At 37.0% G+C, this 16,642-nt stretch overlaps 1 protein-coding gene across 1 annotated transcript in view; it reads right to left on the bottom strand.

Moving 5' to 3' along the window:
* Positions 1 to 1,881: 1,881 nt before the first annotated feature.
* Positions 1,882 to 16,642, bottom strand: part of LOC111139165 (mirror-image polydactyly 1) — a 255,511-nt gene continuing 240,750 nt past the window's right edge. The window contains exon 11 of the mRNA XM_022491338.1: positions 1,882 to 2,334. Within this exon, the coding sequence (XP_022347046.1) occupies positions 2,268 to 2,334 (67 nt within the window). The 3' untranslated portion in view covers positions 1,882 to 2,267. The remainder of the gene's footprint in view (positions 2,335 to 16,642) is intronic.

Here is a 16,642-nt window from a genome sequence, read left to right as displayed (position 1 = left end):
TCTGAAATTGCATTATTACCGAATATGTGGAGAACTGATCTTCAGTGAGCTGGGCCATTCCTTCGCGGACCAAAAAAAGCAACAAAAAAACCCCACAACAATGTAAAGACTTTTTGAAACATTGTTGGTGGACATTTTTAAGTGTAAGAAGTCAATTGATAATATCTGGCTGTAATACTTGGCATCTGCAGTTTTGTACAGAAGTCATTTTCAAGGGGATGTGATGTTTTGATAGAGATTACCTGTATTCACAATAGTAAATGTTACAATTGTTTTATAAATTCAGCTTCAAAATATCCAATTCTTTAAAAGTTCTGGATATTAATTACAGGAACTGGTGGCCCTAATCTGATCAGTTAGGGACGGAAAGAGATGTGTGAAAACCGTAAAATGTTTTTATGTTTACAGTGTGTTTTATAAAACCCCAAGCAGAAAAACGCAAGAGACATTGGTCTCTTCCTCAGGACTGAACTGAAAATTCAAGTTTACTTGTGATTTATTTGAAGAGGATTCAGGAATGGACTATTTTGTGACAGGAACTGTTCCTCTTTACTTACCTGTGTGACTTGAAAGGCACTGTTCCTACACATAGGAAGCTGCCACGTGTTTCGATTAGAGCCCAGAGACCAAATTATTTCAGGTTTCTCTATTTATATAGTCACGGGCCCATGAAAGACTATAATTCTCTTTAGGGCAGTAGAGGAAATCCAGTTAGCTTATTTCTAACCCCTGTTGTTGCTTATTTTCTAATTCTAATAGTTTAAAGAAAAATTAAAAGCAGGCAACATTAGTAAATTCTAAATTTGAACTCAACGGGGTTCTAACTGCCAGTTAATTTAATAAATTTAATGAGGAAGAAGTTGAGTTTGTTAACATCATGATTCTTTTGTCACTCTGTGATAAAGCACTATACATTTTCCTGCAGAGTTAAAAAGAAAAACAACAACACACGAATAATCTCCATTCGTGTATGAAAGAATAGTGCAATAAACTGTCCTATTTTTGTCCCGAAAACAAGCAATGGTAGATAACTTAGCTCCATCTCAAAATTCAATTAAAATACTATATGCACTTAGAAAAATTTACACTTTCCTACAAAATTTTCACTAATTCAATCGCTACTTGCCTATTTCATCCTGTTCCAGGCATAGTCATCTTCTACTGGCCTCTCACCTATTCAGTCTAAAAAAAAAGAAGAATTTTTTCCTATAGCCAAATATATAAATCTTAGTTTTATTCATAATTTCATATGATTAGAAGTGACTGCTATGCCATAACTATTTCAAATTATCTTTTAAATAAAACAGTAGGTAACCAAATGGCCAGTTTTCTTTTTTCCACATCCTTATATTTTTATATTATAGTTTTACTGAATATTGGGTTCCCCTCCCTCCCAACAAAAATTCAAGTGATAATCTAGATAAAGATAACAAAAAATAATACTTAACATGTTTGATGACTTCTTGCCTTTCAGAGTCATGCTAGCACATGTTAATTTTCAAGCCAAAGGTGTCCCAGCCCACGAGACAGACTTGGCCATTTCTATAGCTTAAATAGAGTTCAGTTATTCAGTCACAACATTAAAAAGTGTTGACAATATGAATCTAAAAGTACGCATGAACAAGTTCCTCTTTTTTATTGAAAACAGTTTGCATTATTTGTAGTGAAACAAAAATCATGCCTTGATTAATGTAATTTTAAAATATCAAACTCTTATTAGAGCGAAGTATACATTTGATTCCTGGTATTTAGACTTAATATTCTTTAATACTGACAAAGATTATGTGAATGCATTGGAGGAAGACTATACACTCTCACGTCTGAGCTCTCATCAGTTAAGAAATAAATTCTATATTGAAAAATGCATGTATTTGAAGTTTTGACCTAACACAGTGGATTAAGGTTTAGACAATATTTACTTTGCTGCATTTTGATTCAGAAAGGGCCGTATGCGAAGATATGACCTATAATGGTTTCTCCGTAAAAAGATTTATATTCAATACAGTGAGATATAAAATAGTTACAAAATAAGCTGCAACTTTATAGCTACTCACTGGTAAAAGTCTGTAGTTAATACATTTGGATAAATAAGTCAGCAGCAAAGTGGTTAAACATTTGTGATTTGATTTTATCTCAGCTTGGAATGTGGTTGGAGTGTCCCACTTCTAACAACTGTTTGCTAAGTTAAGGCTTTAGTGTTTACACAGTGTTGAATGAAGCAGCCTGGTCACCAGATGTGATTGCTTCCCCAGACTTCGTTTTTTCAGTCAGATCACTGTCCTCATGGTCCCTGTTCCAACCTTCTTCCTCAGGACGTCCACCAGCCTTTCCAACCTAAGTCGGGGGCAGGAGGGCGGGAAGGGGAAAAAAAAGAATACAAAAGGTGCAGTTATTGTCAGGAATGTTTTGGCTGAAAAAGAACAGTTATTTGCCTGTGACCAAGCAGTGCTGGTAGTCACATTAAGAGACAAAGCATTACTGTCAGCAAGACACACTGGTGCAGAGTGCCAAGTATCTGAGGTTAAAAAACAGTAACAACACAAACTTTAACCTAGATTTTCAGATTATGTCAGCTTTAGAAGCTACATGAAAAATATAACATTCTTATTTCAATACATTTACCTGCTTGCGTTAAGGTTGCAAATGAATCATTTGCTATGCAATGAGAAGATGGCACTTGGAAATGCAGAGCAGTTTCAAACTGATTTTTACCTGAGAAGTACCTATTCCAATACAGAAATACCATCGCTCTTACTTACACCTGTTACTTAGCTACATAAGTGACACACTGGTATGTTACACAATTCTGACACATTACCTTTCTTCCTTCCTCATAAAGTCAGCTGATGAAAATAATTAGGAATTAGCTAGCTGGGAAAAACCTTTTAGTGGCATGAAAATAATTTAAATATACACAAATGATTTGATGCTAATAAAACCAGACTTTCTGCACTACATTTAAAAGAAGTTTCTATTCTGAGTAACATAAACAGGCAAGGAGTCTATAGTTTCTAGTCAAAGATATGTGATTTTTTTTTTAGTTGACTAAAAACCCACAAATTATACTGAAGATAAAGTCAAAACTTCAGAAGTCCATTTGTAGTGTTTTTAGGCTACTCTATGGGTGGGAAATGACATTCATGTGGATCAGTGAGATTTTGCTTGACAAGAGATGATGGAATCCGACCATTAAATTTTTTTTTTTTTTTTTTTTTACTGAAAACATAAAACCTCAACAAAAAAATACCGTTTGATGTTACACACAGAGAAATCTTCCAGTTTTCATATACACAATCTTCCTCCTGAAAGACTGGTGAGCGACATAGTCTAGTCTGCTCCAGCTTGCCTCATTTATATGGATCCACGCATGAGGGTCCTTTGCAAATAAACACAGCACAGAGCTAGACACTAAAGGAATGAGGGTATTCTTAGCATTATACACACTGGTTTACATGGCTAATCAGCTGTATGCAACACTGAGTGCTAGCTCAAGTTTATTGGATGATTATGTGTATGCTGAGTTCTGTTACCAGAAAACAAGAGGATGAAACAAAATAATTCAGTGAATCAAAAATCTTTGCTTTGAGTAATGGTAGTCATTAGAACAGCTTCAGCTACTGAATGAGAAGATTCACTAGACAATTCACGATGTTCACAGGTCAGTCTGTATTAGTTGGATTTTCCCTAATGACAAAAGCTAGTGCTATCTTATATACTCTGAAAATGGTGATTTATAGGATTACGTAAATTATTTTTAAAAAAAAATATTTTATTTATTTATTTGACAGAGATCGCAAGCAGGAAGAGAGGCAGGCAGAGAGAGGAGAGGAGGAAGCAGACTCCCGTTGAGCAGAAAGCCCGATGTGGGGCTCGATCCCAGAACCCTGAGATCATGACCTGAGCCGAAGGTAGAGGCTTAACCTGCTGAGCCACCCAGGCACCCCAGGATTACATAAATTCTTTAGGACAAAGTTTTGCTGACCTAAATTTTGGAGGAGGGGCAAGAAAAATATCAGTTTGAAAAATTAAATGTATTTTTAAAATATGATCATCACCTCAATTAACTGTTAAAAAAGGACTCCTAAAGGAAATATTGACAGGCCATTTAAGAGCTTTTTTTTTTTTTTTTTTGGCATATGTTGTAAAAAAGCCAGAAAATATTACTTTGAAGTTGGTTAGCTTTATCCCAGCACCATGATATCACTTATACTACAATCAAAAAAAGAAAAAAAAAACCTTCTTCACAATGTCAAAGTAAGATGTACTCTGCAGAGTTACTATTATTACTACAAATTCAGAATCAATGGAACCCCAAATTACTGAGATGAATCGGTGTGCCTCTTTTGACTTCTGCTTCATGAATAGGCTCAGCTACTTTAGTTTCCTTTTTATACATTAGGACATACTTCCATTTAGAACTTTTATATCTTGCTAAGGTAAGAGGTTAGAAGGAAATACTTAAATATCACACCTTGTGCTCTCTTTCCTATGTTTCAACAATTACGAGATCAACCACATTCTCAGTTTATCCAGGTTGAATGATGTATGAAAATTTGATCTCAGAAATGAAAAAAATGTCAATTACTTGGTTCTGTAAAAGCTTACTGACTTCTGAAACACAATGAAGCACCTATTCCTTCCTGTAAGGAATGGAATACACCTGCCAAACGTGGACGGTGCCAACAGGAAGGGAGCTGTGTGCGGCTGCTGAAGCACCTTGCAGGATTCGCCCGCAGGCCATTCTTTACCATCCAAATCGACACTAGCCTTTAAAAAAGTATGTAGCTTACTCAATTGGTTCCAACTGCTTTACATGTTGCTCAACGATAATTTTCCCAAGGGCTTCATGAAATCGGAAAGGGGTTAGAGCTGGGAGTAGGATCTCTCCATTTTAAATATGAAGAAACTGAAGCACAAGTAAACCCTTCTACGGGACCTGCAGTAAAACAGTAACACCTCTGGGCCTGGTTTCCTTGTTGGGAGTTCAAAGCTACTTCCAAGAGGGCTTTGGGTCACTGGGAGAGCCACAGGTTTCAGACTATAGTTTAATGGATTATTTAGCTTCATTAAAAATTTTCTCAAGTTCTTACTCAAGTCAAATTGGGAAGGCATTTGTCAGTGTATTTCTTTTTCTTTTTTTTTTTTTAAAGATTTTATTTATTTATTTGACAAACAGAGATCACAAGTAGGCAGAGAGAGAGAGAGGGAAGCAGGTTCCCTACTGAACAGAAAGCCCAACGCGGAACTCGATCCCAGGACCCTGAAATCATGACCTGAGCCAAAGGCAGTGGCTTAACCCACTGAGCCACCCAGGCACCCTGTCAATGTATTTCACCTGCTATTTTAGTAACACATTAAGAAAGTAAAGTAATGACAGTGCACAGAATAAGAAATAATTGTTACAAACTAATTTTTGCTATAGTACAATTTCTATATAAACTTAAGAAATATACTTAAAGCTGTATTTTAGAAAACTTATTTTTAAATTAACATTATTTTTATGTTTTCTAGGTATTTAGATAATATACATGTACTACAATGGAATATGTACTTTTCCAATAGGTAGATGAACATAGTTATTTACCAATTTTCCTAATCAGTGTACTTATATTTTTCACTCTTAATGAATAATGTCATCTATTTTAAGTGGTAACTCTTTTTAAAAAAATTATTTCTTAAAATCAATTAATTAATTTAATTTTTTAAGAAAGAGATTGCATGAGTGGAGTTGGGGAGAGGTAGAGGGTGAGGGGAAGAGAAAATCTTAAGCAGGCTCCAGACCCAGTGTGGAGCCTGATGTGGGACTCGATCTCCCCACCCTGAGATGATAACCTGCTGAAATCAAGAGTGGGATGCTTAACTGAGCTGCCCAGGAGCCCCAAATGGTAAGTAATTCTTAATACTGACTGTGTGCCAGGAATTATGAGAAGTTAATTATGCACACACTTAATTTTCATGATAACTCCATGGAGTAGACATCATTGGCTGACAAAACCAAAACACAGAGACAGTAATTTGATCAGAGCCCCACTTTTAGTGAGTTTTGGAGCTAGGATGTGATACTAAATCTAATTACAACCTCCCTGATCTCTCTGATGTGCTATACTGCTTCCAAAAGCACAACATTTAAGGCTTATTTCTAAATTTTGGTGGGCTTGAATTACTCTTACTGATTTTACATATATATATATATATATATATATATATCCCCCCCCCAACAGAAAGGAGTGAAACAGAACAAATTCCTCATCACCAACAGAATTGTACCAAAGAAGTCTCACTGTAGGTTCCACTTTTGAGAGTAATTTTTATATCTGTTAATGTGGGAGTGGAAATTCTTCTTGGCTTGACAATTTTCACTCCAGAAAAATTATACCTGCTATTTTAGGCAATGAGGTATCCCATCAAACATATTTGCCTTTAAAATTTTTTTGTTCAAGGAGAAAGAAATAGGGAAATCCAAGAGAGATAGATAACAACCTCCATCCAGCAGAGGAGATAGAAAAACCACTTGAAATGTGGGATTACCATTAGTATCAAAGATCTTGCATGCTTTCAACCATGGCAGCAGGGTGAGAAAAAGACTTTAAATGTAGTTTTTTCTTTTAGGATTATGGCTGTTCTTCCTCTTCTGGTCATTTTAATGTGGATTTATTTTATCATCTTTTCCTTTATGCTTTCCATTCTTTCCTCAAAAAAAAAAAAAAGTTGCTTCTTTGATTCCATCTACATGCTTATTACTTCCAAATACATAGCCCCCATCCCAAAACTCCCTTCTGAGTTTCAGACTCACATACTCAACCGCCTTCAAGACGTCTCCTTTTGCTTATTGCACTGGCATATGACACTTAGCACATCTAAAACAAAATTAATTTTGCTTCCCATCAATGTTTCAGTATTTATCTTGATTAATGTTGTCTTTCATGAAGTTGAAAAAATTCAGAAAAACTTTGTCCATTTTATGTATGCATGTATGTATGTATGAATGTATGCATGTATGTATTTTTCTCATTTCAGTGTGGACCTGTGAAAACTTTGTGATGAAACCACTAATGCAGACAGTAGGAAGCAATGAATAGGTTTTAACTCATTTAGTAACATCATTTGCAGTTTAGGAAGATTACACAGGCAAGAATGTAGGGATGGATGGAGGCAGGTTACCCTATAGGTAGGAAGCCCAGATAGTTCCCGATTAAAATAATCCTAGTGAGCACAACATGAGAATGTATTTAAGGCCATACAGCTGTGCACTTAAAAATGGCTAAAATGGTAAAATTTTATGTTATGAAGATTGGCCATAATAAAAAAAAAATCCTTGTGGAGCTTGAAGCCTTCAACTAGAACTGCAGCAGTGCCAATGGAAAGAAGGGGATAAGTTTGAAAGATATCTAGGATATGGAATCCAAAGGACTTAGTGACTTTTGAGGGTTGGGTGGGGAGAAATGTGGTAGGCAAGGATGTCTGGTTTTGGTTATTAAATGGATAGTGGTAACCAAGACAGTGTAGAGAAAGATTAGAAGAATTTGGGGTGTGTGTGTGTGTGTGTGTGAGTTCAGCTTAGTACATATAAATTTGAGGTGTTGGTGGGACATATGAATGGGAATGTTAAGTAGATACCTGGATGTAAGAGTCTGTGTTAAAGAGAGAATTCCAGATTTATGATATGGATTTCAGTTCAATCAATAAGTACTTGCTTGGTAACTCCTATGTACCAGGTATTGTTCTAGACATTGATTAGTCAAAAAACAGGACACGGTCCCTGCTTATAACATAAGCTGGGGAAGTAGATCTTTACATGGGTAACTCAAATAAGTTATTAGTAAATGCTGTAATAAAAGGATAAACACAGATATTAAACAGAACGTAGTTTGGGTAGGGGAGGATAAGGGAAGGCACATGAAGTCTTCCTGATTTTGTCTGAATTAAGTATTAAGTATTGAAGAATAAGAAGCAAACAGACATCTTGAGAAGGGTGGGAGTGGAGAGGGGGAAGGATGGGCATTAAAGACAGAGGAAATAATATCTGTGAAGGCACAGAATTATGAAAAGCATGATATGGGTCAAGTCCTATCGGGAGTAAGTTTTCTCAGGATCATGAAGTAAGAGGTAGAGAACGGTAGGAAATGAGGCTGAAGAGGCGGGTCATGACTAGATTGCTCTAGGTTGTAACTGAAGCCATGGGAGTAGATGGAAATGCTTAGAAAGAGAAATAAAAAAGAAGAAAGGTGGGAATAAGAAAGAAACTAAATGAAAACAAATATTTAGAGTAAAGAGATTGGCAAAAGAATTTGAGGAAATAGGGAGTAAAAGATGAATCAAGAACAGGTAATTGTTACAGAATCCAAAGGGCATTTGAAGAAAGCAGTGATCAACAGGGTTAAGTACTTATAAGATCAAAGTGAAAAGTGCCCATCTGATTTGAGAAATGGAAAAAATGACAACTTTTTGGGTCACTTTTAATGGCATGAAAGAAGTAGGAGGAAGCCTGAGAGGAATGTGAAAATTGAAGGCGAGGGGTGCCTGGGTGGCTCAGTCAGTTAAAGCATCTGACTCTTGGTTTTGGCTCAGGTCGTGACCTCAGGGTCATGGGATCATAAGCACAACTTATAGCATTATCTTAAAAAATATGACTGGACAACTTTTCTTGGAGATTAAGGGGAAAGAGGTGGGAAGAATACAGCTGTGGATAATTTAGGTATGGAGGAAGTTAACCAATAGAACTTAAGTCTGCTAGATTCAACTTTCCCCGTGGAGTAGGAGGCAGAGTTCTCTGCTGAAAGCAAATGGTCAAAATCATATGGTCAAAAAAGAAAAAAGGTAGAGGAAGATGCTGAAGTTTAATGTGATAAGAAAGGGAGGTGACTTGGAATATATAAAATAAATATTAGGTGAGATTAATGATACAGCTACAGCTAGAGACTACAAATTTGTAGGAGGTACTGGTCATCATAGTAGTATGACTTTTGTTTTCCACATCAGGTCTACACTTTGGGGATAATTTGGGGAGGATAAATAATAGAAGTAATGGAGAGTTTATGACTTGTAAGGCAAAACAACAGTATAACAAGACTGTGTCCTTGAGAGAAAGTGATTAAACTTAGAATTGAGATTGGGTAGAGAAGAAAGTGAGCCTGGAAGGGGTTGTTAGTTCAGAAAAAAAAAAAAAAAAAAAAAAAAAAAAAAAGGAGAAAGGAGCAAGGGACCAGATGTCTTGATTTGTGCTGAAGCTAAAAAGCATGAGTAGTTGGAATAAGTCTGTGGTTATTGTGAAAGAGGCAACTTTGATCTTAGGATTTCAGATGTAGAAAATTCTGCCTATCCATTGTAGCTGAAGTGGATGAGATAAAAGTCATTAGCATTCAAGAAACAAAAGAATAGGGTACATTACTGACATGGATATTGAAGTTTCTTAGCACGAATGTAGAAGTTGGAGTAGAGAGGAAGACACTGAGTCAGATGCCTGAAATATATTTTAAGGGGATATCACTGATCATATCAGTAGATAGCACTAAAGAGGAGAGACAGTGGGTGAGAAAGCTGGATGGTGTAAATCTCAAAGGAGGGAGGGTTTTTACATCAATGCAGGTCTGAAAGCAGCAAAGGGGAACCAGAAGAACTCTCCTTCATAGAATCTGGGTATGGGAAAAAGACTGGTGTTCAGTGGGCTGCCACAAAACAAGTGTCCTCAGTAAATTCAAGTTTCAGGTAGAATGTATGTGTGAAACACTCAGTGTAGAAGTGGATAGATGCGAGGTAGTAACAATGGAAAGAAGGTTCCAGAAAGCAGACTGAAAAGAGCTAAGATAAGAGCAATAAAAAGGAGAGAAAGATGGGGAGGGAGGAAACACAGAGCTATGAAAGAGAATAGCTGATGGTTGGAGTGTGCCCACTCTCCCGTGTACAAATTGTGACTGATAAAGTAAGAAGTTCTTGTTCCGTTTTAGCTACAAAATGTAACTGAGGAATACAGATTAAGATACACCGATGCTAATAAAAATGGACATATACACATGTATTTGTGAATATAGAGAGACAAGCTCATATAAATATGGATCATCAATTTCACTTTTCTTCACAAAAGAACACATAAGAAATAAGTAAATAGCCTATGAGGAAAGAATGAAGTTGAAAAAAGACGACTATTTACATTTGAAATACACTGAAGAAAGTTTGTAAGTGAAAAGGTGAGGATAGGAGTAGATAAGAGAGTGGGTTGAAAAATCATGGTGAAGAAGGTAATAATAAGACTTGGTAGACAGTAGTAAGAATGGGGAATTAAATAATTATATGGTCAAAAATCATTCCTCATTTTAATTGGAAACTGCCTCCTTGAATCTTCCACTCATCTACCCAGACCTACCCTTTAAATTGTTATCCTACTTGATTTCCGTAGGAGGTGCTGTCAAAATGTTAAGAGAGCTGTCATGTCCTTATGGTATTTTATTTACACTTCCAGTCTTCAAATGGCTGGTATCTTAAAGTTAGTAGACGACTCACTATTATTCATATTTCTTGTGCATGTTCTCTAGTATGTCCAGTGTCTTTAAAAATATTGGACCTGGGGTGCCTGGGTGGCCTGGTGAGTTGAATGTTCAACTCTTCATTTCAGTTTGGGTAGTGACCGAGGATCATGGAATCAAGTCCCATGTCAGGCTCCACACTCAGTAGACTCTCTGCTTGAGATTCTCTCTCTCCCTCTGCTTCCCCCCTCCACACTCTTTCTAAAATAAATAAATAAAATCTTTAAAAAATTTGCCCCATATAATAACCCAGTTTAATCATTATAGAGGGAAGTTGGACTGATATCTTCCTTGATTTAGACTTTTACTTCTGTTTCACTATCCCTGCTTATACTAATACTCTTAACACTAATACTGATATCACTAATACCTAGCCTGCTTTGTCTCCCATGCCACGCCAAGTGTCTCCTATTTTGGACATATACAATTAATATTTCTTCTCCATTTATTGTTGTACAATAAACTACACAAAACTTGGTGGCTTAAAACAGCAGCTATTTTATTTAATTTTGTCAACTTGGAATTGGAGTAGCTGGGTAATTCTGCTAGCCTTTCCTGACATCACTCATTCAGCTGTAGTCAGTTGGGGTGGGGTGGTCATGCTCCTGACAGGTAGTGCTGACTTCTGCTAGGACTCTCTCTTTCTGTGGTATCTCATTCTCAAACAGATAAGCCCAGACTTATTTACCTAGTGACCACATCAGTAAGAGGGGGATGCTGAAATCACTATGGCCTCTTGAGGCCTTGTTTAGAAGTTGTACATCACTTGGTTTATTTTATTGTTTAAAGGGAGTCACACGCCAGCCCAGATTTAGGGGGTGGGGGAAAAATTCAACTTTTGACAGGAGCCGGTGCCAAAAATTCATGGTCATTTTTTTTTTAAATTTCTTTTCAGCGTAACGGTATTCATTGTTTTTGCACCACACCCAGTGCTCCATTCATGTCATTTTTATTGCACAATATTGATCTTAAGTGGAAGATTCTATGTTTATCCATGTCAGACTTCATCTTGGTAAATTTGTTTATTTATTATGTATTTATTTATTTATTTGGCAGAGAAAGCACACACAAGCCGGGGGAGCAACACACAGAGGGAAAGGGAGAAGTAAGCTCCCTGCTGAGCTGAGAGTCCAATGTGGGGCTTGATCCCAGGACACTGGGATCATGATCTGAGCCGAAGGCAGATGCTTAATGGCTGAGCCACCCAGGCGCCCCTTGAGTTTATTACTTTTTGTACTTATGGTACTTTAACTTAGGTATTAAAAAATGTTGAACAAAAAAGTACTGAAACTCTTAGAGATATCCCTACACTTCATAATATGTATTCCTATTCAATTAGCATGAATTCTCTGAAACAGAGAATTGCTATTTGTGCAGTCACTTTTTTTTTTTTTTAAGATTTTATTTATTTATTTGACAGACAGAGATCACAATTAGGCAGAGAGGCAGGCAGAGAGAGAGGAAGGGAAGCAGGCTCCCCGCGGAGCAGAGAGCCCGACATGGGGCTCGATCCCAGGAACCTGGGATCATGACCCGAGCCGAAGGCAGAGGCTTTAACCCACTGAGCCACCCAGGCGCCCCTGTGCAGTCACTTTTTGATCCTGTCCACAAAGATATTTTGAGATAGTCTGTCAAATGACTGTTAAAATTAAGATATATTAGAGTTCTTCCTCGTGACCTACCAGTTATAGAGGTTAATTCCTGAGATGCATTTAGACTTGCAAAGACCCAGTATATGGTAACTGGGATCAGCCTGGCTGTCAGAGCACAAGCTCTTAGTTGGTACACCACAAAGTGACTCGGTGGGTCTGCAGCTATGGTAACTGGACTGGCCATAGGGTGTTATCCAAAAGTACTGTTAACTATTTCAATTAAGTACCTAAAGGGCTTAATTTGGGCTTTAACAGATATCCAAATAGGTCTACTTGATGATTTGCTGCATGGAAACAGTTCTGGGCTGTGATGATATTTGGCAAATATGATGAGTTTGTAGACCACTGCTTGCTTAAGTTGATATCATGCCTAGTATGGTCCACAGCACATAGCACTTACTCTATCTTTAAATTTAATTTTGAGGGTTGGTCTACTTGTGTTTCAACATTTAAGATATACTTACTGAAAAACTTCACTCAAAAGTCCATGAGTCATTCTTTATTAAAAGCAAATAATGAATTCCAAAATATTACCAACTTAAAAACACTATGATGGTATTATGCATTTTGCCTTACCAAAAAAGTCATCGTTTTTTTTTTTAAAAGGTTCACTATTAAACAGATGTGGACCTAGAAATAGATCTTGTTTTTTATAAAATTTAAAGCTTAAAAAATTTTTGTATTCTTGTTAGCAAACTCAGTGTTAATAATAAATTGTGATTAATTTGGAAATGGGCATAATTTATTATCCAGAACAGGATATTATAACATTATCAGTTAAAATAAGATTTCAAATGTAATTATACTAGAGAGAATGAGGGAAAAAATTGATACTGGCAGGAATGTACTAGCCAAAGTAATTATACTCAGGGCAATTTCCTGAAGGAAAGAAGTTATAGGACAATTATTTACTATTTAAATTTATATAAAATATTTTGAAGAGGACATCACAATACGTCATTATAACTAGATAATAAATAGGAATTTTAGATGAGCACCAGTTTTAAGATTTTATTTATTTATTTTAAAGATTTATTTATTTGAGAGAGCACACAGAGGGAGAGGGAGAAGCAGATGCCCTGCTGAGCAAGAAGCCGGACATGGGGCTCAATCCCAGTTCCCTAGGATCATGACCTGAGCCAAAGGAAGATACTTAACTGACTGAGCCCCTGGGCGTGCCGTGATTTTAATTATAAAAACAGATTTTAAAGATATTAGTCTTTTTCTTAGAAAATATTACCAATGTTGGGGCGCCTGGGTGGCTCAGTGGGTTAAAGCCTCTGCCTTCGGCTCAGGTCATGATCTCAGGGTCCTGGGATGGAGCCCCACATCGGGCTCTCTGCTCAGCAGGGAGCCTGCTTCCCTTCCTCTCTCTCTCTGCCTGCCTCTCTGCCTACTTGTGATCTCTGTCTGTCAAATAAATAAATAAAATCTTTAAAAAAATAAAAGAAAATATTACCAATGCAAATGACTGGGAAACTTTTAAAAAATCTTGACAAAAGGTTGTGTTAAAAATCAGCCTGGGGCCGCTGATTCTTGATTTGGGCTCAGGTCATGATCTCAGGGTGGTGGAACTGAGCCCTGCCTAGGGCTCTTTGCTCAGAGGGAGTCTGCTTCTTTCCTGCTCCCTCTGCCCCTCCCCCTCAGTCACCCACCCCTTCAAGTAACTAACTAACTAAATAAATCTTTAAAAACAAAAATCTCAGCTTGGTTACCATGTCATTGATAAGTTTACATGGATATGCTGTGACAATTAGAATCAAGCATTTGCCTCCCCTGTTAATCCTCGTAAAATCTTTGAGATTAAGTAGAAACCAAAATATGCATTTAAGAAGGGTCTCTTACTACCTATTTGATTCACTGTGTGTTCAGGTCTCTCCAATATTTTATGACTGTCTGAGATTTAAGAATTCCCATCAGTAGTGAAATGTTGATAAACTTACAGCCTACGTAGGCTGAAGCTGAGTACGTGCCAAGGTTTTGTTCAAATATATTTAGTAGAAATGCCTACATTCAGCAAAAACTGCTCATTCTTACTCTAGTTTTGACTTAAAAATAACTTTCAAATCAGTAATGTAAATTGAGTATACATAGTTTTCACAATCTCCACTATTCCCAAACACAAGATGATACGCAGGAAATAAACTACCAAATTATTATGGTTCTCAAAATGGTTTTGGGTCATGTCTTCCCTACACCTCTAATAAAGCAGTCCAAATAACCTTTGTTTTGTTTGGGTCAGGCATGGGTTACAACTGTAAGAGTGGTGAAGTCTGCCTTTATTTCTCAAAGAGCAATGCCTAAAATAATTTGATAGGGGAGCCTGGGTGGCTCAGTGGGTTAAAGCTTCTGCCTTCAGCTCAGGTAATGATCCCAGGGTCCTGGGATCGAGTCCTGCATCAGGCTTCCTACTCAGTGGGGAGTCTGCTTCCTCCTCTCTCTCTGCCTGCCTCTCCCTACTTGTGATCTCTCTCTCTGTCAAATAAATAAATAAAATCTTTAAAAAAATAAAATAAAAAATAATTTGATAATGATAACTATTAAAACAGAATTCCACCAGTAATATAGAACTCTAGAGAGACAATCACAACCAAAACCCAAAATTAAATCCAATGCTGAACAGATAATGACCCAATGGCACTTCTTTTGCTTCCCATTAAGATCCAGCCTCTATGGGGTGCCTGGGGGGCTCAGTCGGTTAGGCAGCTGACTCTTTGGGCTCAGGTCATGATCTCAGGGTCCTGGGATAGAGCTCCAGGCACTCAGCAGGGAGTCCACTTCAGGATTCTCTCTCTCCCTCTGCCTGCACTTCTCTCCCACTTGCTCACTCTCTCTCTCTAAAATAAATAAATAAATCTTTAAAAAAAAGGGAATCCAGTCCTCTCACATTGTCCTCCCTTTGACTCTTAATACTCTAGCCTTAAAAAAATTTTTTTTTGAGAACAATGTTATATGATTGAAAAAAAGGCTATAAGAATATCTGCATTTTATTATGAAATAAACCCGAATCTGTGAATTTCTGATACTGTAATTTTAGATATAAAATTATAGACAGGTATCAAAACAGATATATTTTGGGAATTGCATTATTTCTTAAATGAAAACCAGGATATGTGACTATTATCTCCGTCTACATATAAAATTGTCCCTGTTTGTTGTCAAGAAGTATTTTTGGCTGGATCTGTATTACTAAAACAAAAGAAAATGAAAACAACAAATTGGGTACATGCAGTCAACAATATTTAGTTTTAAAGCATCATTACTAACCATTTACTAATTAGCTTTTTGATTTCTTGTACAAATTTCAAAATAAATCTTATTCAATCATTTTCCCTAAACTATTTTCCCATATAAAAAAGTATTTCAAGTAACTAGAACAAAGGATACAAATAATATGGATAGATTATATAATGACATATCTGAGTTCCTCAGATATGTCATTATATAAAGCATTATCACTTAGAAGATATAATTGTCTTTAAAGAATATTATTCATTCACTCAGAAATTAAGCAGTAAATTTGGGATTCATCTCTGAGATTAAATAGAACATAAAAAATCTTAGCACAAGCATACTCAGCTATACTTAAATTAGATATAGGACATTCCTTATTCAATGTCACTAGTATCTAAGGTAGACAAGGTGTTAAAAAGTTACCTTACTTTTTTTTTTTTTTAAAGTTTTCATTTACTTAGGGGCGCCTGGGTGGCTCAGTGGGTTAAGCCTCTGCCTTCCGCTTAGGTCATGTCTCAGGGTCCTGGGATTGAGCCCCACTTCAGGCTCTCTGCTCGGCGGGGAGCCTGCTTCCCCCTCTCTCTCTGCATGCCTCTCTGCCTACTTGTGATCTCTCTCTGTCAAATAAATAAACAAAATCTTAAAAGAAAAGTAAAATATATTAAAAAAAAGATTTCATTTACTTATTTTGAGAGAAGAGAGAAAGAGAGAGAGTATGAGCAGGGGTGGGGCAGAGGCAGAGTGAGTGAGAGAATCTCAAGTAGACTCCGTGCTGAGTGCAGAGCCCTACACAGGGCTCCATCTCATGACCCTGAGATCATGACCTGAACCTAAATCAAGGGGCAGATGCTCAACTGACTGAGCCACCCAGATGTTCCATACCTCTATTTTAAAGGTAGACTTACATTTGCTGTGTTCTATGTAACCCTGAAAATATCAGGCTTGTCAATCAACTATAATATCGTTAGTATTAATTTAGAAGACTAGTAAAAATAAAAGTTAAACATATAACAAGATATGTAAAACTTTGAATTCTTTTTTTTTTTTTTTAAGATTTTATTTATTTATTTGACAGACAGAGACCACAAGCAGGCAGGGAGGCAGGCAGAGAGAGAGGAGGAAGCAGGCTCCCTGCCGAGCAGAGAGCCCCATGTGGGGCTCGATCCCAGGACTCTGGGATCACGACCTGAGCCGAAGGCAGAGGCTTTAACCCACTGAGCCACCCAGGCGCCCCAC

This window comes from Enhydra lutris, unplaced genomic scaffold (genome assembly GCF_002288905.1).
Source record: "Enhydra lutris kenyoni isolate GAN:26980312 unplaced genomic scaffold, ASM228890v2 scaffoldscaffold4, whole genome shotgun sequence".
In the NCBI taxonomy this organism is placed as follows: domain Eukaryota; kingdom Metazoa; phylum Chordata; class Mammalia; order Carnivora; family Mustelidae; genus Enhydra; species Enhydra lutris.
This window is presented reverse-complemented; position numbering and strand designations above follow the sequence as displayed.